The sequence below is a fragment of the Charadrius vociferus genome, unplaced genomic scaffold (genome assembly GCF_000708025.1).
Source record: "Charadrius vociferus isolate BGI_N301 unplaced genomic scaffold, ASM70802v2 scaffold585, whole genome shotgun sequence".
NCBI lineage: Eukaryota > Metazoa > Chordata > Aves > Charadriiformes > Charadriidae > Charadrius > Charadrius vociferus.
This window is the reverse complement of record NW_009648642.1, coordinates 52,135-72,719: the sequence shown is the minus strand read 5'-3', so window position 1 is coordinate 72,719 and position 20,585 is coordinate 52,135. Positions and strand designations below refer to the sequence as shown.

The 20,585-nt window shown below is 45.9% G+C and overlaps 2 protein-coding genes across 2 annotated transcripts in view; one reads left to right on the top strand and one right to left on the bottom strand.

The window, feature by feature from the left end:
• CCNF (cyclin F) overlaps positions 1–10,870 on the top strand; it is a 57,718-nt gene extending 46,848 nt beyond the window's left edge. The window contains exons 3-18 of the mRNA XM_009886375.1: positions 1–28; positions 458–564; positions 1,479–1,546; positions 2,307–2,500; positions 2,858–2,911; positions 3,465–3,569; positions 4,137–4,214; positions 4,634–4,785; positions 5,991–6,155; positions 6,865–6,988; positions 7,373–7,553; positions 8,347–8,434; positions 8,995–9,094; positions 9,389–9,519; positions 9,708–9,877; positions 10,407–10,870. The exon at positions 1–28 is cut by the window's left edge and continues 3 nt beyond it. Of these exons, the coding sequence (XP_009884677.1) occupies positions 1–28; positions 458–564; positions 1,479–1,546; positions 2,307–2,500; positions 2,858–2,911; positions 3,465–3,569; positions 4,137–4,214; positions 4,634–4,785; positions 5,991–6,155; positions 6,865–6,988; positions 7,373–7,553; positions 8,347–8,434; positions 8,995–9,094; positions 9,389–9,519; positions 9,708–9,877; positions 10,407–10,870 (2,209 nt within the window). The remainder of the gene's footprint in view (positions 29–457; positions 565–1,478; positions 1,547–2,306; positions 2,501–2,857; positions 2,912–3,464; positions 3,570–4,136; positions 4,215–4,633; positions 4,786–5,990; positions 6,156–6,864; positions 6,989–7,372; positions 7,554–8,346; positions 8,435–8,994; positions 9,095–9,388; positions 9,520–9,707; positions 9,878–10,406) is intronic.
• A 1,797-nt stretch (positions 10,871–12,667) lies between these two features.
• The window catches only part of VRK3 (vaccinia related kinase 3), a 9,056-nt gene continuing 1,138 nt past the window's right edge, over positions 12,668–20,585 (bottom strand). Inside the window, exons 2-11 of the mRNA XM_009886374.1 lie at positions 19,417–19,469; positions 17,446–17,512; positions 16,603–16,687; positions 16,007–16,109; positions 15,559–15,651; positions 15,235–15,367; positions 14,370–14,490; positions 14,007–14,065; positions 13,392–13,540; positions 12,668–12,754 (exon numbers count right to left, since the gene is read on the bottom strand). Coding sequence (XP_009884676.1) covers positions 13,392–13,540; positions 14,007–14,065; positions 14,370–14,490; positions 15,235–15,367; positions 15,559–15,651; positions 16,007–16,109; positions 16,603–16,687; positions 17,446–17,512; positions 19,417–19,469 — 863 coding nt within the window. The 3' untranslated portion in view covers positions 12,668–12,754. The remainder of the gene's footprint in view (positions 12,755–13,391; positions 13,541–14,006; positions 14,066–14,369; positions 14,491–15,234; positions 15,368–15,558; positions 15,652–16,006; positions 16,110–16,602; positions 16,688–17,445; positions 17,513–19,416; positions 19,470–20,585) is intronic.

Below are 20,585 nucleotides of genomic sequence, written 5' to 3'. Positions count from 1 at the left end.
TGCTGAGGACATCCTCTCTGTCAGAGCCGTGAGTCTGCTACTGCTTCTCCCCGCTGCTGCGCCCTGCCTTCTCTCTGCCACTAGCAGCCAGGACTGTACGCGGACCAGGCTGCCTTCTCCTGGCAGAGCAGACCTGAAGGAAAAACAAAGAACACATGCCATAATTAATTAGATTTTTGCTATCCCAGTGGCAGTTTTGTTTCTCAGCACTCAAGCAGATTAGCAGTAGTATTTGAGTGCTCTGTGTAAATTTTCTGTGGGAATTGTCCTTCTAGATCACCGTGGCTCAACAAATTAGTTTGGTTTGGCATCTCTTGCCTTAATGATGATTAGGTGGGTAACACGTTATGGTTAACTTGTGATTAATTAGTTACCTATCTAAAATTTGATTGCAAAGAACTATTATTTGTTGGTCGCTTTATTTTAATATTTATTATTTTACGCTCCCCACTTGCAGGTGCACTCACATCTTAAATACCTTGTGGATAATCATGCTAGTGTTTGGGCATGTGCAAGTTTCCAAGAAATATGGCCTTCTCCAAACAATCTGAAGATGTTTGAAAGGTAAGCTTTAAGATTCAAATTTGTCTGACATTGTAGAAGAGAATGTTTGAAGGCAGATACACAGTTCTCATCAGTCCTCACCTTAAGTGGGGGATCTCACTGTCCTGTTTTGTAGAAGTCTTTGCTCGGGGAGGTAAAGAATTGTTGATTTTGTGTCTAAGCTGCAGCTTATAACTGCTGTCTCTTTATCTGGCTCAGGACTCATTGCGTGTACCAAAGTTATTTCTCTTTAAGGGCATTAATATTCCATATTGGAACATAGCACGTTAACTAAAATCTGTTACTGGTGCTTCCATATGAATGTGCAAGTGCGATCAGAGGCTCAAGAGCATAACCATGTTTCTGAGTGGGTTTGGTCACTTCTCGTGCAAACCAGTGTATTGAAAAATAGGTGGATTTCAGTACTAAAACAAGTGAAGTTGGAAAGGCTAATGATAAATCTGCTTAAAAAGGACAGAGAACATCTTCTTATCCATCCGATTTGAAGGGATCCGTCAGTTTAAATGTCATCATAATTGTTTTGCTTCTGACAATTGCTGCTTTGATGTGATGTACGTATTCTTTCTGAAGAAGCCTACTATGTACACGTCAGTTTGGAAGGGAAGAGCACAAGGGCTTAATGAGCATCCTTGAGGGTACAAGTACCAAAAATGTGTTCTGGGACTGTTGCATGGGAATGGGAAACAGTTCTTATGAATTGTCACGTTATCCTGGACATTGGCGTACGAAAGGGTTGCAGCGAGAAAAGCCTCAGCATAACTTAGATTTAACTTCTGATGTGAAAGCACATATGCTTATGGTTAGTGGTCACCAAATTCCCAGCCTGGCCTTCACTGAAGTAACTTGCTGGAGGGTGTGGGCCTGGAAGCACCTATGGATTTCAACCTCGAGTATCTTCTCTATTTCCCACTCAGGGCTGCTGAAAGGGGTAACTTCGAAGCTGCTGTGAAGCTGGGGATAGCGTACCTGTACAATGAAGGCTGTAAGTGTGGAAATGTTTACCCAGGTCTTTGGGGAGGATGGCATGACAGAAGGAAATGTAGATGAGCTAAAGGCTTATTTGTAGGTACAGATCAGGCCAATTGTCTTATCATCAAGTTGGCTCTTTTACTGGCTGCTTTTGAAACTATAAGTGCAGTTCTTGCTGCTTTCAGTGTGTGGTTAGGTCTCGTTTACTCTCACGCCTCTTCAGTTTTACCTTTCAGTGCAGCTTAAGCACTGAGCTGCCAGGTGTTAAATGATAGTATAGTGCACAGCTCTTCTAGAAAAGAAGTCAACGCATAACTTATGAATTCATGTTTCGAAGTTATCCTTTGTAAACTGATGAAACTTGGCTGCTTACCTAGGCTGATAAAGGTAACGAAAGGGAGTGAGAATCGACAGGAGGAGCCTCCTTGCGGAGCGTGCTGACAGGGCAGGGGATTTGCATACCAATTTGTACACTGAGAGGAATTAACATTGCTTTGAGTGGTGGTATTTGCAGACGCTCTCTCCCCCCCACACTTTAGGGTTATATGTTTGTAGAGACTGATTGTAGTAAGATGTTTTTCTTACCACTCTAAAAAATCTACTTAAGATTTTTTTTTTTGCCATTTCCACGATTTTTAAAGCTCTAAAGGAAAGACACTGTTCAATCTTTTCCTGATTGTATCTTACTGTCTGTCTTGGCCTGACTAAACGCCAAGCACACGTTGTGAATAAACTCCAAATAATTTCTTGTGCTTTTTTTTGTTGTTGTTCAGTGTCCATCTCCGACGAGGGCCGTGCGGAAGTGAATGGATTAAAGGCATCTCACTTCTTCAGTTTGGCGGAGCGTTTGAATGTGTGCGCGGCCCCGTTTATCTGGCTTTTTATCCGTCCTCCCTGGTCCTTGAGTGGAAGCTGTTGTAAAGCTGTGGTCTATGAGAGTCTCAAAGCAGAATGTCAGCTGGAGAAAGTAAGATTTCTTTCTGCCGTTGACTTAAACAGGGGGTTGTAGCTGTGTCTAGTCCTTCTAGAAAAAGTATTTTTGTTTCCCCAAGGAGCTCCCGTGTTCTTGTTGCTTAAATGACCATGGATCAATCATTTTAATGAGTTTATTGCCAAACTACGCTTGATGTATCTTGAGTGCCGGAGGCCTGTACTGTCTCTTCTGAGAGATTCAGTACTGTCTCAAAGATAACAAAACGTTGAGAAAAACAAGGGCAGGGGCAATGATTGAAAGGCAAACAAAACTAGTCTGCAATGACAAGCAAAAATTGCCATTGTCCTTTGTTTATCTTCAGCTGCTTTATCTTATTTTATTTTTTTTCAGGCTCAAAAAGGATCCATTCTCCACTGCTTGGCTAAGGTCTTGAGTCTCTTTGAGGTGAGCAGTGTTTCTGATTTTTCTGAGTGTTTGGTTACTTTTTTTGGAGATGCTGATGCTCTCTACTTTGATTTTAAAAAAAAAAAAAAAAAAATCAGCCAAATGCTCTTCTATTCCTCAAGTGGCCTAGGAATTTCTGTTCTCATGAGTTTAATTTACTAGTTGTTTAAAGGAACATTATCAACTTAGTTTATTGAATTTTACAAAGAGTGAAATTAATTTTGGCTTGATCATGGGCTTGCAGTGTGTTCGGGTCCCAAAGGAAGCCTTCCAGTCATAATGCATATTGGGGGGGGGGAAAGCCTTCAGTGGCAAGTAAGCCAAAAACCTTTTGTCTAGCTGAGGAAAACCCGTAACTGCTTCCTGAGCCTGGATCCTCAAAGGACAGCTCTGAGTGGATGTGGGAGCACCCCTCGTAGCCTGAAGGGGACTCATAACTGGTTGGTGCTGCTCTTTAGCTTTCGGTACAGAGCTGTTCTGTAGCTGCTGTAGCATGGAGATCTGGCACCCAATGGGCTGGACAGCAAAAATACCAAATGCCTTTTGTTCTTAGGATGAAGAAAAAAGAAAAGAATCCCTTGAAATGTTTGAAGAATCTTCAAAGCAGGGTTGTTTAAACAGCTCCTACCTCCTTTGGGAAAGTAACAGAAAGGCTGCTGTAAGTAGGATTTTTTTGTCTCAAAACAGCTTTTTCACTGTAACTTCTGGACCTCTGTTATGTGCAACGAACATAACACAGAAAGAAATTGCTGTTCCTCAGAGCTTACCTTCTTCATAAACCAGGAGAGCACCAAGAACTCTCTCAAGTGAGCTTTGGTGTCTGCCTTGGTCTTTAAAGTAAATGAGTCTATGAGCAGTTGTAGCCGAGGTGCAAGCAGAAGTTCCTTTACGCTAACCACTACAGGCATAGGCACTGCTGGCTGGTAATCATATGGCTCACTTGGGAGCAGGAGCGGGGAGACCGCCCGCATCGCCATTAATAAATCTGCCAAACCTCTCATGCTGGAATCCCGAGTGACCCGTCTCGTTTCCTATGAGACCTTGGGCAAGACCTGAAGAAAGTTTCTTAAAAACAACATTGTCATCATGACGAGAAACTGACTGGTTGCTGAAATAATAGATGTACCCACAGGCAGTGGGTTTTTTTTCTGGATATGAGTACTACAGTCCTGTTTGTTGTGTAAAGGTAATGGGTTTTGAAATCTGTTTACATTCGTCTCTGTAGATGGCGGATCCTGGCAGATACCTCCAAAGTCTCAGGAAGCTACGGGACTACGCAGCGAAGGGCTGCTGGGAAGCACAGGTGAGACTGACTTTTTCCAGGAAAACTGTTTTCACTTGGTCTTTCCTATGCTGTCATTGTAAGCTTAGACTCCTCTCTTCAGAAGCAGGGTCAACGTTGTTGAATAATATCTATATATGCGTGTGTGTATTTACTCTGCCCATCCCCCTCTTTTGGAAAATACTGTGTGTCTCTGGAACAAGCTGAGTAAGGATGCATCTTTTGATGGACTTAAAAGCCTACCTCCAAATAACATGTGCATCCGACATTTAAGCCAAACTAAGAACTACTGATTCTGTTACCTTTCAAGTAGTTTGTTATGTTCGGTCTCTGTTTTCAGCAAGAAAATTACAGGACTTCCCATGCTGCTTTAGTTTGCATTTGGTAAAAAAAACCCAAACAACTAACAACAAACCTTGTTCCTGTTCTCTCTGCTACAGATAGCTTTAGCCAAAGCTTGTGGGAATGGAAACCAACTAGGATTAGAAGCAAAATCTTCCAGTGAAATGGTGTCTCAAATCTTTCAAGCTTCCCTTCCTATCAGCAAGCAAAGTATCTTCACTGTGCAGAAAGGAATGAATGAAACGATGAGGTAAAAACTCGGATGCAGGAGTCAGGCCACACAGCAGAAACTGTTGCCTATTTCACTCTACAGAGTGTAGAGGGAGACAAACCTAGAATGAGGTCTTTTGCTTTACTTTTCTGTGGTGTGTTATGTACAATCAGAGAAACACATGACACTTTGCAAAGAGGAAGTGTTAGAGCCCATATTTCAAGCCCTGATGAAGAACTGAAATGAATCATAGAATGGTTTGGGTTGGAAGGGACCTTGAAGACCACCAAGTTGCCACCCCCCTGCCCTGGGCAGGGACACCTCCCACCGGCCCAGGTTGCTCCAAGCCCCGTCCAACCTGGCCTTGAACACCTCCGGGGATGGGGCAGCCACAGCTTCTCGGGGCAACCTGCGCCAGGGGATCACCTCCCTCACAGGCAACAACTTCTTCCTAATATCTCACCTAAATCTCCCTTCTTCCAGTTTGAAGCCATTCCCCCTCATCCTATTGCTCCATGCCCTGGTAAAAAGTCCTTCCCCGGTTCTCCTGGAGTCCCTTTAGGCACCGGAAGGGGCTCTGAGTTCTTCCTGGAGCCTTCTCTTCTCCAGGCTGAACCCCCCCAACTCTCTCAGCCTGTCCTCCCAGCAGAGGGGCTCCAGCCCTCCCAGCATCTTTGTGGCCTCCTCTGGACCTGCTCCAACAGGTCCGTGTCCTTCTTGTGCTGAGGACTCCAGAGCTGGATGCAGTACTCCAGGTGGGGTCTCCCCAGAGCAGAGTATGGGGGCAGAATCACCTCCCTTGACCTGCTGGCCAAAAATGAGGTGTGTGAGGTTTTCTCTGGGCTTCAACTTCTTGTATCTGTCAAGACTAACAAGTTGTTCAAGAACTAGAGACACCATTTGACCTGTTGGAGCTATAGTTACTCTCTAGTCATCTTACGTGGCCTTTAGCCTCCTAATTGATACACCCTACCCTTTCCTTATGCAAGTGCCCATTATAGTTTCTAATTCTGTTTCACAGACAACTTAAGAAGATGGTTGACCCTTCCGAGGATAACAGACCTCTGGTTGCAAATCCTAATCTCAGTGCAATGTGTCACTTTTCTGAAAATTCTTTTAGTGAAATTTCTTGGCTTGGAATTTTTGATCAGAGAAGGGACTTGGTAACTAGGCGTGGGGAGGGTGGTCTGCATGGGTTTGAGTGGCTTCTGACTGCATAGACTGTGTCTCTCCTTCCCACCTAGGTACATCCTGATCGATTGGCTGGTAGAAGTGGCTACCATGAAAGACTTTTCCAGCCTATGCCTTCACATGACAGTGGGATGCGTGGATCGTTATTTGAAGCTGAGACCTGTACCTCGGGCTCGACTCCAACTCTTGGGAATAGCCTGCATGGTCATTTGCACACGGTAGGGGTGCTGACTGGGGAACACAGGTGGTTATTGTGGTCATCCAAATTCATTTCTGCAGCTCAAGCTTTCCCCCCACCTTGCTAATAATAATAATACTGGAAAGAATCTTTGACTTCCCTCTACATTGACTGTCACTTGAACTGTGATCACATACAAACACAGTCTCTATAAACGAGACACAAAATGTAATTCCTTGAACATGTTTTTAAATATGAAAAAACTCCATAGTGGTGGATTGGTCTAAATGCATCAGCAGCTGAAGTCTTTCACACCATTATTAGCACGAGTAACCCTATAAGGAACAACCGCAGCAGTGGTGTTACCTAGTTTAGTGTGTTAGGCTCAGATGAACCACATGGTGTGGTGGGAAATTATTCTCCTGTGTCAACTTCCTTAGTATCTTGCATCTTAACCTAGGAGAGGTTTCATAAATGAGGAATTAGGAATGTTCCAGTAGGTGGTTCCAGCTTAAAGCCAAAATAAATGAAGAGCTGCTGTTCTTTCTTTCCTGGTCTGTACTTGGGAAAATACCTTATAAAGTTGTTAAACCAACTAGGTTGGTTTATAAAGTTAAACAACTTTATAAGGTACTTGTTAAACTCTTTGGTGATCTTGAGTGCATTTATCTGCCACAAAGCCATTGGGGCACGGCTGCACAAATTCCCTTTCTTGTGGGGCTAACTGTTAATGTTATTGAATGTTGCAGTTTCATCAGCAAAGAGATCTTGACAATACGGGAAGCTGTGTGGCTAACAGACAACACGTACAAATATGAAGACTTGGTCAGAATGATGGGTGAGATCATTTCTGCGCTAGAAGGAAAGATAAGGGTGAGTTTGGCAAGTGGATGGAATATTTCACCCCTTGGGCTGCTACTGAAGTCAGGCGGTTTCAATTGGCACTTCTTCTTATCTAAGGTGTTGGGGTTTTACGTGAATGTTCTCAATAAGCTGTGGAGACCATGCACATTTCAAAGCGTGCAAATACAAAACCCTCTGCCTTTCTGTAGAGATTAAAACTTAAGTTTTAAGAATCAATTTGTTCTTTCCCTGGAGAATGTTTCAATGTCAGTGTAGTAAAACAAACACAAAAACCCCACCCTAACGTAAAGAAGACAGCATCTCCCAGAAACAACTGTTCTAAATACTTGGTGCTCGACTTTTATTGCCATAATTAATTGCTAAAATAAACCTCTGTTCTCCTTTATGCGCTAGATACCTACCATTGTGGACTACAAAGAAGTATTGTTGAATGTGGTCTCGCTGGAGAGAAGAACTCTTCACCTTTACAGCTTTATTTGTGAACTGTCCCTCTTAAACACAAGCCTTTGCGTGTATTCCCCCGCTCAGCTGGCCGCTGCGGCACTGCTGCTGGCTAAGATACTACACAGGCAAGGTAAGGAACCTTACCTTCAGCGGAGCTGCAGCATGGTATGTCAGTCTGCCTTGTCTTTTTAGGGAGCCTTTGGGGTTTTTTTTTTGGTGTTACTTTGTCTTTAGGGAAGATGTCCCAATCACTTGGCTGGGAGAGGGGGCAGGGAGAAGAGTGGGACAGGTGGAAGACTTCAGAATGAAAAGCTGAGGTCAGGCTACTTTACCTCTTGATAGCTATGATGAACAAGAGTATTAGCATCAGACTATGCAAGCTTTGTAATTAAACGAGGCTGCAGATTTCTATACTTAAGTATACTTAACTTGATAGGATGAGGGGGAATGGCTTTGAACTGGAGGAAGGTAGATTTAGATTAGATATTAGGAAGAAATTTTTCACTCTGAGAGCAGTAAGGCACTGGTGCAGGTTGCCCCGAGAAGCTGTGGCTGCCCCATCCCTGGAGGTGTTCAAGGCCAGGTTGGACGGGGCTTGGAGCAACCTGGGCTGGGGGGAGGTGTCCCTGCCCAGGGCAGGGGGTGGCACTGGGTGATCTTTAAGGTCCCTTCCAGCCCAAACCATTCTGTGATTCAGTTTTGCAGGTAAACCTGTCCTTGAAGCCAATTGTGAACTTGAATGAACTATGTACAGGCATAGGCTTGTAAAGATCGTGCTCATTGCGGGGGGGGTGTGTGGACTAGGCGACCTTTAAAGGTCCCTTCCAACCTAAACTATTCTATGATTTATCCAATTAAAAAATATCTGTTTGATTAAGAACTACCAAGCTTTGTGAATTGGTAATATGTATTCTCTTCTCCAGCACACCCCTGGACCAGCCAGCTGTCTGAGTGCACCGGTTTCTCTCTTGAAGACCTGTTGCCCTGTGTGCTGAGCCTCCACCAAAAGTGGTAATAGTTTTGGAACTCCTTTGGCAGTGTACATGAGTACTGGGATTCCAGCTGTTGCAGACATGCTGCGTCTATACAGTCAGCCCTTCCCAATGCAGGAGGTGGCTTTGGGAAACGGCCTTCCTGCCCCCACCACACAGCGCTGAGGTCCAGGGGCCGGTTCAGGAACAGCAGTTCTATTTCTCACAACTGGTAGTGGCCCTGGGTTACAGAAAATGGGATGTTCATCAAGGCTTAACAGGTTTCATCTTGCCAAACAGCGCTATTTTCAGAAGACTGCAACTGGCTTATTGGTGAGCTTCAGAAGAAGTTCCAGTACCAAAAGTAGCTTGTTTTCTAAAGAGTACAAGGCAAATATCTCGTTCACCTCAAGGAACAGAAGTTAGATGCTCATATTCTTAAAAACCTAGTGTCCTGGCTGGCTGCTTAGCTGATGGAACACCAACTTCCTTAGCACAGAGCTGAGTTGGACAGAGGGGAAGTACTTAAATTGGCAGGTTTTATTAATGTTGTTTCATACAATTCATTCTAAGATTGGGGGCTTTAATCTTTCTTTCCAGTTTCCATGACGATGTCCCAAAGGATTATAGGCAGGTGTCCTTAACTGCAGTGAAACAACGATTTGAAGATGAGCGTTATGAAGAAATAGGCAAAGAAAAGGTGGGTGAGCTCTCTTCGTTTGCTGATGTCTGACACCCAGAGCAAAGCCACCATGCGGCAGGCTGCAGTAAACTTCAAGTAATGGGAAGTGGGTTCTAACTTTTGACTTTTGGAGAGAGGGTATCTAAACAAAGTGGTGGCTTTAAACTTGATCTGTGGGGATGATAATTGCTCTGGTTGAGTACCTGTGGGAAGAACTCACTGGGATAGGTTTCTCCTAGAAAATGAAGAGAAAGTCTCCTGGCAGAGGGGCACGCATGGTCTAATTTTTACTGGTTTTTGGGTTTTTTTTAGATGATGAGTTACAGCCAGCTCTGTTCGTTGTTGGGTGTGAAACAGGAGGACCCAGAGCCCAGTCCCTTGCACACAAACGTGGTGGAAATTCAGACTTTCCTCAGCTCTCCCTCTGGGAAGAGAACTAAAAGGCTAGTATGACTCAGCTGTAAATGCCCCTGAGGATTAGCATGAGCCTTTCCTCCTCTCCGGTATCCCGAGGTTCACTTCTTAAATATGATCAATTTTTCTGTAATCCTCTTAATTGACATACCTCTTTAAAGAGCTGCGATAGCAGACTTGGCTTTTAATGTGTGACTTCTGGATTCTCTTTCTACAGGAGGAGGGAAGACAGTATTCAGGATGATAGAGGCAGCTTTGTGACTACACCCACAGCAGAGTTATCCACCCAGGAAGAAAGTCTTCTAGATAACTTCCTAGACTGGAGTTTAGATTCCTGCTCTGGTTATGAAGGTGATCAGGAAAGCGAAGGCGAGAGAGATGGAGATGGTGAGGGTTTTATTCTCCTTATAAAAAGCAGATGAGAGAACTAAAACTGTCTTTTCATCTTTGCTTAAAACTGTTTCTCAGGCAAAAGAAGCCTGAAGACCAGTTGGAAAAACTCTCCCCCTTCCCCAGTGGTTATAATTGTTAAACTGTTTTAGAGGTATATATCTGTTCTCTTTCTCTATACTGCTTCAGAACATGATGAAGGGTTGTGTAGCTGCTTAGTGTTTCAGAGAGACTCTTTTCGGATACCACTGATAGTGGACCAAATGTGAAGAATGGCCCCCCTGTGTTAAAAATGCTGTATTATACGTTTGTTTTGCTGACTCTGGGACTGGCTGTTCATTTTTTAAACAGCTCTTAGTACCTATCCAAACAGTCAGAGGGGGAAAAAGTTACTGTTTTAAATGAGGGTGAACTTAGTGCTCTACCCTCCCTTCCATGTGTAAGAAGACATAAGGTTTATGCTTTTGCTTGGGGTTTTTTTCCAAAAAACCCAAATCAAAACTAACCTTTTTCTTTTATCCCACAGTGACAAGTCCCAGTGGGATCTTGGACGTGACAGTGGTCTATATGGATCCCACAGAGCACTGCTGTCAGGACTCCAGTGATGAAGACAACCTAACTGTGGAGCGGGCTGCACACGCGGCACCACCGAGGGAGGCCGAGCTGCCAGATGACACTCACAGCCTTTCAGCGTATCTCACCCCAAGAAATCCCAACCTGGAAGGGAGCTCGGGCTACTCTTCCGTCAACAGCGCCAGTCCTACATCTTCTGTAGAAGGCAGCCTTGGAGTACCTCTCAAACCTACCTCAGCGCTGTCTCTCGGCAGTGCCCCAAAGAAGGTGCCATGCCTGCCTCAGTACTTGGAATCATGTTTACAGTCGGTCTGTGCTAGGCCTAGGGAGGGCAAGTGTGACAGAAGGCAAGTCAAACGAAAAAACGTGGCAGAACACAGCGAAGAAAGGGTGAACTTGGGCTTCTTAAGCCTCTGATTTCTTCTTGCTCTTTACTTTTCTAGGGTTCCTGCAAACAGTATTTCTGTTGTAGTCATACAGGGATGATAGTGAGTAATTGTCAATACCTCCAAAAAGAGCCCTTCCTCTCAACTTTGCCTATGCCTATCTTGTAATTCTCTAGCTCACTTCTGGGCCATTTCCTTCCTTGATAGCTGCCTTTTTAACGTATTCCCTATTGTCTAATCCTCTGCAAATTAAGATTCTTCTCCACTAGGAAACTTTTTATAGCTCATTTTTGTCATACCTCACCAGTTACTTCTTGGTGACAGAAAGGAACTTGTCCTGTCCCTTGCTTCGCTGTGAGGCCTGGTGCGATAAAAGAAAGGAATTGACTTTGGTTATCAAGTTACTGGATGTAACACTATGCTTGAATTCTTCCACTTGAAAGACCTTTTTAAGGTTGTGCTGCCTTTTCTTTCTGGCCAGGTACTGTCTCACTCAGCTGGTGCTTCTCTCTTCTATGTATATACCATTTGCTGCACTGATACAAGGTTTTTAATGATACAATCAAGAGGTAAATGAAGGCTCACTGCAGGTCTGAGCTTCTTTTTTACCTACCTCTCAGATGGCCTTAAACCCCATTTGCCTCGGCCTCTAATTGCCATCTGTTTCCCTTGCCTGAAAAATTGTCCTTCTGTGCCTTAATGCTTCACTGCCCAGTACTACAGTATCGTGATCTCTGTGAACTGTTGGTCTCTGCTGGAACGGCGTGGTTCAGCTGCCACCTCCAGTTTCATTTCCCGTCTCGCAGTCTTCCTTGCTGTTTCCATTAGCACGTCCTCAAGTAAAGCACAAATCACTTGAACACTAGCATCAGGCAGCAATGTAGTAAGGGCAGACAGTTTGTCTTGCTGAAAGCCTGAATTTAAGCCTTGCTACTGGCTCCTAATCTACAAGGGCAGCATATGCTTTTTCTTATCAAAAATGAAACCTGTGCTGCTTCAGTAACGATTTGAAGAAACCACCTATGCTGACCTCAGCCTAGCAAGCCTGGGTTAAAGCTCCTTCGGCCTGTGAACGGTAGGAAAACTGCCTTCTCTTTACAAACAGGTAGTGAGCGTTGCAATACCAAGGTACAAGACTTCCAGGAGATGTCGCTGAATTTAACACTGGAACTGGACTCCGTGACTTTGTTTAGAATTTACTGTGGCAGACGGCAACAGTTCAGATACACACAGTGTAGTGACTTTTTTATAAAACTTTTTTTAATATAGATGGCTCCCTGTCTTACTTCAATGGCTGGTACCCCACTCACCTGTTTCATTGACCTGGGCCTTGGAGAACTGGTGGAATGTTTGGGGATGGAAGTCAGAGTTTAGCTCTGAGCCAAATTCTTACAATTAAGCACTGCCTGTAGGCTCTTTACATGAATTCCAGGACCAGCTGGGAGAACACCCTGCACAACAATGGAATGGGGCTCACCCCCCATCACAACTCTACAGCAGCCCCAGAAAGGCCTCGAACGTGCCAAATAACCAACTAACAGCAGCCTTGGGTACTCATCTACAAAGTTTATTACAAAACTATGTACTGCCACTGTAGCTAAAAAAAACCCAAACAACCCAAACAAACAAGTCCCTGATTTATTGTTCCTGTGCCAGGCTTCACCCTTCTCCCAGTGGCTACATTGCAGTTCTCTAGCTACTGCTTATAATGCCTTGCCATCCAGGAGTGTCTTCACATTAACTTGTTACAGCAGTGGTTCAAAATTCAGCATTAGGTCACATTAAAATTGGAAGAAAACACTTTAAAAAAATCTCTCAGTTCTAAAACAGGTAAAGGTTAAATATCTGTGGGAAAGGCCTCACGCTGCAGAAAGCTTTGAGCTTTTTTTTTTTTTCCTGTGCAAGTTTTCTTGATCTGAAAGATAAGACACAAAATAGGAACGTTAATCAGTTTGATTCCTTCCTGGGAGGAGTAGCTAGCTCCATGTTCCTGGGGCTTGCTGCTGAATCCAGTGGCCTTGGCTGATGCAGCCCTGGACTAAAACCCAATCTGTCTCTATCAAGCCTCAATCTTGGAGGTGCCTCATGGATAAAACAGAGTACCTGTGCTTAGCCACAGGCCTGAAGCAATAAAACCAGAACTACAAGTTGCTTTCTAAAAAGGAAAAGTAAAAGATAGAGCCCAGAGCCTCAACTCTTCTTAAAAAAAAATAAATTATAAAAGGACCAGTTTGCACCAGTCTGCATTTTGTTAGCACCTCCACACCCTGTTCAGCCTTTGCTTTATTAACCCTTGTTGTATTCCTCCAAGGACAAGCAGTTCCAGAAAAAAAGGAGGAAACATGCAGTAACACAGCTAAGCCTGGCTTTGTGTGGACCCGTTGCTTAGTAGGGAATGCTGAAGGGCCAGTGGTCCCTCCACACACCAGGAGCAGCCCCTAGGTCTCACCGGGAGAGATGTCAGACCTGCCTGCTCAGTGCCTGCAGCACCCCGTGAGCAGGTCAGCAGCGCTGTGGTGCTCTCAGCAGTACAGGGGGGGACAGGCACTTACTTAGGGCACCATTTTGATGTCCACAGGGTCATAAGCTGAAGCTTTCATCTTTTCCAGTGGCTTCTTGAAGAGCTGCCGCAGGCCCTCATAGTAAGGCTTCTCCTCATACTCTAGTGCCGCTACTTGCTGCAGGTAGCTCTGTAGGGCATCTGCAAAGCAAGGAACATGACTGCATGGAGCAGCACAGCAGCCCCAGTTGTCCTTACGAAGCTGCCAAATGGCCTCAGACTGCTCTCCCTGTGGACAGTTCACCCACCTGCCTCGGCCAGCTGCAGAGAGAGGGACACAAAACCAAAGACTACTATGAAGCTCAAAGACAAGATGGGGAAATAACCTCTTGCCCCAAATACTGCATTTTTAAAGGCACCAGAACACCTGCCTCTTCAGCAAGGCTCATAAACACAGAAAACGGGTAACAGCCCTCCTTGTTTTGCTGTAAAGAAAACAAGGGGTTTGTTCACAGGAGGAGCCTGTCAACCAGTCCACACGCAGCTTGGTCACTGTCACCAGTGGAAGCCACCCTGGACTAGCACCCCAGCACAGAGAAGGCTCTAGCTTCAGGTACGGTCAATCCTCCTTCCCCAAGTCCCACTGTCACAGAGAGCAAGCCCCTACCTGGAATGGGTCTCTGCCTGAAGCACAGTCGGAGAAGGCATTTCACATCCCCTTTGTACCTGGAATAACCAGTGCAGAGTGCTGTTAGGTGAGAAGCAATGGAGCAGGCACCTGAACAGCCTGTCTTTGGCAACAGGGACAAAAAACCCAAACCAAAACAGAAGACTGAATTCAGATGGCCACATTCTGAATGGAGCAGAAATCGGGGTTTGTCAAACACCCTTTGGCCAGGCTCAGCCTTTACCGTGGGATTTACCCACATCCCAATACTGTACTATGACCAAGTGACTTCTCTTCAGTCACAAAGCCTCCCTCACTGCTTTCTGCTGAGCATTTCCCAAAAGAGCAGATGATTTCTCCTACTTTTCTTTCTTCTCCACCACAGTTTCTACTTTGTCCAGCTCATCAGACCAAGGCAAGAAGCCACAGAGCCATTTCAGAAGGCAGTAGCCCAGAGATTCCAAGTCACTCCGGCGAGATGGTCCTGATGGGAAGGAAGAGAGAAAGAGTTTGAGAGCCATCTCAGAAGGGGCCCAGGCTAGTGCCTCTCCTCCAAAGGCAAGTAAGGACTCCAGCACTCACTGCACAACCTTGGAAGTCTCTATCTGAGGTGCCCCTTCTGTAAAACAGGCAGCCTCACAAAGGGGTACAAGTCTAAAGAGCAGAAGTACAGAAATGCAAGAGCTTCGTTAAGATGGGCTCTTGGATATCCATATTTCTGGGAGCCTGTTAACTCATACAGCTGAGGAATGATCTCCCAGCCTCTGGAGGAAGATTTGCTCAGTCTGAACACTGGGAGAGAAGAATTACATCCCAGCCAGGAAAGGAACTGGCTAATTTAATGCCTTTCCAGCTCTCATTGCTTCAAGGTCAGAGCAGAGCCTGCTGCAAATCTGTTTTGGGCAGGGATCCAGTCTGGCTTGAAAGAGATCCCTGCTAAGCCAGCACAAAGCAGCCCTCTTTTCTATTCCTCGCATGCCCGCAGTAGCCAAGGCTCCAGAGGGAACAGGAACATCCCTGCACCTCTTGCCGCAGTCGCTGAGTGACCTGGCAAGTCCCAACACAGCAGCTCAGGGAGAGGGAAAAGGAAAGAGCCCAAATAGGAACTTGCTTCCAGGTACATGCCTGGAAAGCAGCAGAAATGCCAGCAGGGAGCCCTAGCTCCAGAGAGCACCGCCACAGTAACAGCCCTAACTGAGCTTTGCTGGCTTGTGTCAGAAACACTCACCTGCTCCCTTGTGGCTGTCCAGACTGATAAACTCTATCGTGCCTTCGTGAGGGGTCCTGCTGCCTTCACGCTGAGCCACGTGCTTCCCTCCGGGGCAGTAACGGAACGCAAAGCAATAGCCTGCTAGGGTCACCTAGAAGGCATCAAGAAGCACACATCTGAGCGTGTGCATGGTGGGAATCCTGTGTACAGAGTAGCCTGCGATCCCGTACCACAGACTGCGCTGCTCCCCAGCCCAGCAGCAGGAACCCCGGTGTTGCTCTATTCCATTTCACAAGCCCACCTTCACTGCCCTTTCCTCGCAGCGCTGCTCCTGCTCCCTACCTGTGTGAGGTCTGCTGGGTTCAAATAGATGTTCTCAGCTGTGATGTCCCCGTGCACATACTCGTTTTCATGAATGTACTCCAGGCAGTCTAGCTAGGAGTTAAAAAAAAGAAGAGGCGAGCATATCAGAACCAGGCAGGCTCCTTCAGCACCCTGGCTATCACCGAGCTGGACCCTCCCCAGCTCCCCACAGCTGTGTGGAGGAGCACAAAAAGCACCATGTCTCACAGCTTCTAACGTTCAAGTGTCAGGTTTCTCTCCTCCTTACCCCAAATTCCTTCAAAGCAACATATCGCTGAAAAGATGCTACTCAAGTTTACAACAGGCTGGAGAGATGCTACTTAAAGATCCCCGCCCAACCCCCTGGCTCAGCTTTAAAACACCTTTAAAAGATCTTAAGAGGTCTTTTCTGAAAATGCCTATAAGAAAGTATTTTTTCTCTACATACCAGCCGGACTACAATCTGAAAAGCTGCCTTCTCCTTCAGTAGGTGTAAGCCATCATTCAGGACGGACTGAAGAGTTCGCCCTAAGTCAGAGAATACCAAAAACCTGCAAGAGACAAGGGCTTAGCACACAGCAGTACCTACTTGATTTGGAAACCCTGCAACAGACATTGCTGAAGCGATTCACCTGCATTAGACCCCCCGCTTCAACTCCAAATTGACCTGGGCAAACGTTTCTTCAACTTTTAGTAACAGAAAACTCCTTGAAAAGGAGAGATATGCTGATCTTGTGTTGCAGATAGATAGTCTGAGTCTGCCCTTTGTGTTAAGCTTAAAAGGCAGGACTAAGGTGTCCCCTGGCCTGAGAGGCAGAAGCAGCAAAAGCAATGACTTCACCAGCAACACAAGGACTGAAGAAAGCAATAATGAGAGGCAAACCAGTTGTTAATTAATGGGATAGAAGCAGTGCATAAGGTTGGGAGCCCAGGGGACAGTGAGAAAAGGAATGAGAGACAGCAAGGCGAGAAGAGGGAAAGCAGAAAGAAGATGGCAGTTGTGGACCAAAGAGCTCAGCTGTGCTCTTCGCAGTGTCACCTCACCTGTAGCTATCTGCATGCAGTCCAAAGCCAACGCAATTGGGGATTCCCAGCAACGGCACAGAGTGCAACTTCTTCCACTTCTCCACTAGAAGGGGAGAGAAGAGGACAGAGTGCAGCAGCTGCTGCTAAGCTCAGTCAGGGATGCCCCGTCTCTGAAGGCTGCTCTGCCCTGGGCAGCTCACAGCTGGAAGCCTCTCATACCGATTCTGACCCAGAAAAGTCAGCCTAGTGTGCTGGGGTACGGACACATCAATGCACAAAGCACTGCAGAGCAAGAATAAGACGGAAAGGATGCTGGGGATACCAGAGCATGCTGGGGCAGGTGGTTGCTATAGGGCTGGGTTAAACAAGAAAGGGGGAGAGAGAGAGAGATAGAGAAGCACATTTTTACAGTCCTCCCAGAAGTGCAGGTTTGACACGAATTCCTCCGTCACCCCTGTTCAAACTCCTGCCCACATTCTCTGGTCAGCTTTGCTCTTGCTCAGGTTTTTGGGTCAATGCAGCAAATACCAGACAGCAGCTGACAGAAATGCCCGTGGAAGGGAGACAGAAGAGAGAGGGAGCCAAGGCAGGTCAGGCTGCAGGGCTGAACAGCCACCAGGGAGGTCAAGACAAAGCATGGATAGAGCAAGAAAGCTTCAAAACGCCAATACTGCGGTGTCCTAAGGTACACAGAGACTCCTGGGAGTGCAGGCTCTTGGCCAAACTTCTCAGTGCTCTGGCATCAACCAAGCAGTGAATTAATTAATTCTAGCCTGGCCTTCCGAGAGACTCACGGAACTGATGAGAGAGGGATGCCAGTTTTCCTAACAAGCCGCTTAGTCCCTTCCAAGAAGCACCAACCTGTGCCTGCTTTTGCAGCTCGCTGGAAGAAGTTCTGTTCATTGTAGATCTTACCATCTTTGACATCCTAAAGGGAACAGGAGGGAGGAGCTTTACTTCAGCCGCACACACACCCTGCTAGAAAGGGAAACTTGGGCAAGATTGCTACAAGACCTTCACTACTCATTTTAAAGACAGCGACAACCCACCCCAAAAAAATCAAATATCAGACCAGCAACAGAGCTGAAAAGAGAGCTCAAGTCTTTTGCGTCACTATTTAATGCTGCGCCTAACCACCTTGTTCTGTGCTGATGCTCAGAGTTATGTGGGAGCAGCTGCCCCATGTTGAACATCTCAAGCACTGCCACATAGAACTGCCTGTGGGTTAGAATGCAGACCATCCTGCGACCTAAAGCAAGCTCTCCAGTCCTAAAGCTATTATTTTAAAAGGAGCCAGAGGCAACCTTCGTATCCACAGCACAGATGAGGTTATTTCTGCAAACAGGCAAGTCCCAGCAAAGAACTGTAACATTTTACTCTAGCTGTCAGGAAGTGAAACAAGTAAGAAAGTCTGTGTGTGTCACATTCAAGTGTCTGGGTAACGTGCTGAAATCTTACAATCCATCTTTACTGTTTTACTTTATCCATCTTTTACAATCCATCTAACCTGTGTTAATGCCCTTTTACTACTGCTGTTATCCTGAAACCCACATAGTTTACAGTCAATATATATGTTTGCCTGCACACACGTATATACATACTGAGCATACGGCAAGCTAACTTAGGACAGATGCTGTTATGTGTGGGAGGAGGCAGCAGTTTTATATCCTGGTGGGTTTGATACCAAAGGCCCTACCCACAACTGGCCAAGGTAGCTGGAGGATCAGCAGGCTCCAGACAACACAAACCACCACGTTCCAGAGGATATTTATTCTGCACCTTGCCTGGTGAGCCAGTCTGAGCCAGCAAAACCAGGAGCTAAAAATGCTCTCATGTGCCATATCACACTCTACAGCCCCCTGCAACCGCAAGGGCTGGGCTGTGCCGTCAGAAGACTACCGAGCAAAACGTCAAAAGATGCCAAAGGTGCAAAATGTAGGAGTTGGGAGTGTTACGTACAGAAGTGACTACAGTGTCCCACATACTGGTTCTAGCTTTGGGACGGTTAGCTGTCTTTTCTTGTTAACAACTGTATTATTTCTCAAATAATATACTCTCAAATGTAATTTCTGACAAAAGGGAGAGGGATTTTTCCAAGTGCCTGCAAGAGTGGGCACACCAGATCCCACCGGCAGTCATCACTGGTCTTCCCACAGACAAGCAACCCCCGGGAGCCACAGCAGACATGAAAACGGTCCTTCTGCTCTGGTCTGAGTTACTGAAAATCAATCAACTGCATTTCCATCGCAGAACAGCTATTACTGGAAATAGCACGTTTCTGGAGAACCCACGTTATTGGCAAGTGCCTAGAAAGCTGGCTCAGAACTCCCAACTATAATTACTGTTTGATTTAAAGACGTGCTCTGGCCTCACCGAGTCGCTCAGTGCTGGTTCATCACACTACCTCAGCACAGCCACCAAGCTCTAACCTCTCCAGTTTCCCCAGACTTCAGCAGGGTATGTGCACGCTTGCCAAACAGGAAAAAAAGCAGGTCTGACATTTGTGAATCAAAACCTCCACCTTACACCACCAAATTCACTTCTGGAGATTACCGAGCCTGGTAGACCAAAGAGGCAACCTTCTGGGATAAAGGCTTTTCATTTGTTTTTTTTTAATCCTCATATTTATTTTCTTCACACCTTTAGTGGGAGTGCCATCTGCTACTGAAACCCAAGCATGACACTTTCAGGAAGTTACATCCATCTCCTAAGCTAGAAGGGGCCACCGTGACCACTTTCTCTGAATGCCTCAAACACTCTTAGACTAAATGGGTCAGGCCCTGGACACAGTACGCTACACGCTATTCCTTACCCAAACAGATCAAAACTCACAAGTTTGAGGGAGTATCTTTGCTTTTGAGGACAGGTTCCAGATGCTGACTGTGCTGTGGAAGGATGGAACAGATGTGGTTACAGGAGCACAGAAAAGAGGTACTTGCAGTCTCAGCTGCATCACTAAACAAAGCCTGCACAGCTGGCTTGTACTTATCCTCTGCTTCTTTCACTTGGCTTTGGCAAAAGCATCCTCTGCGAAAGCGTCTTCCCAGATTACCACAAAATCAGTCTTACCTTGCTCCAGAAGCACAGCACCCCTGACATGCTTCAAGTGCAGTTCTGCTTAAGTCACAGAAGCATCTAGGCATAGCTACAGTAGTGGGGTGCTTTGAAGGTGGTACGTAAAGAACAAATCATTAGTAGAATCTCAAAGGCACCCCCAAACTCATTCCCTGGGCATATGTACCCTTCCTTCTTCAGAGATTTGTACCCTTTACTTGGCCTTGGGGTAGTTCCTCCTCTCCTGCTCTTAGACTGAGGGCTATACAGTTTATCTGTTACTCGTCACCCAGAGGATGTTTCTATAAAAGCATCCTCCACTATAATAACAATATTGGTTTTCTCTTTTTCTAACATCACATCTTTTTAAAGACATAGGTGGATGCCCAGAGTTTGTTATATAAGAGTGTAAGTAATTCAGAAGAAACTAAACTTAAATGTGGGGCAAAGATTACTGATGGACAAAATTCCTCCCAAAGAGTGTTTCCAAGTTAACAATGGAGAATAAGATTGGAACCTTTTCTTTGGAACTTTACAACCAGACTGGAGAGAAAAATATCAGCAGTCACTAGACAGCTGAGAAGCAGCCCAGATGATTTAGCCGCTTTCTTTTGGCCTCCAAACCAGGCTGAGAACCCAGAATTGACATTTAGTCGATACGGACATGGCCTACAGCACAGGAACTCCTGTATGGTGCCGGCAGCACTTTGGCTTTGAACCTAAAAACCAGAAAGAGGACGTATGGTGCTGGACAGCGTGTGTTTCTTTGAGTGGAGACTGTTCTTACGCCAGCACCAACATCCCCGTTGGGATGCCCAAAGTGGGAATGCCGGACTGTGGCTGCCATCCCGGAGGACACCCACACAGCGTCATCGCCTCCACACCGCCCCGGAGGGTTCCGGCGGTATAGGGAACATCCCGACAGCCGCCACCCACCACGGGCAGCG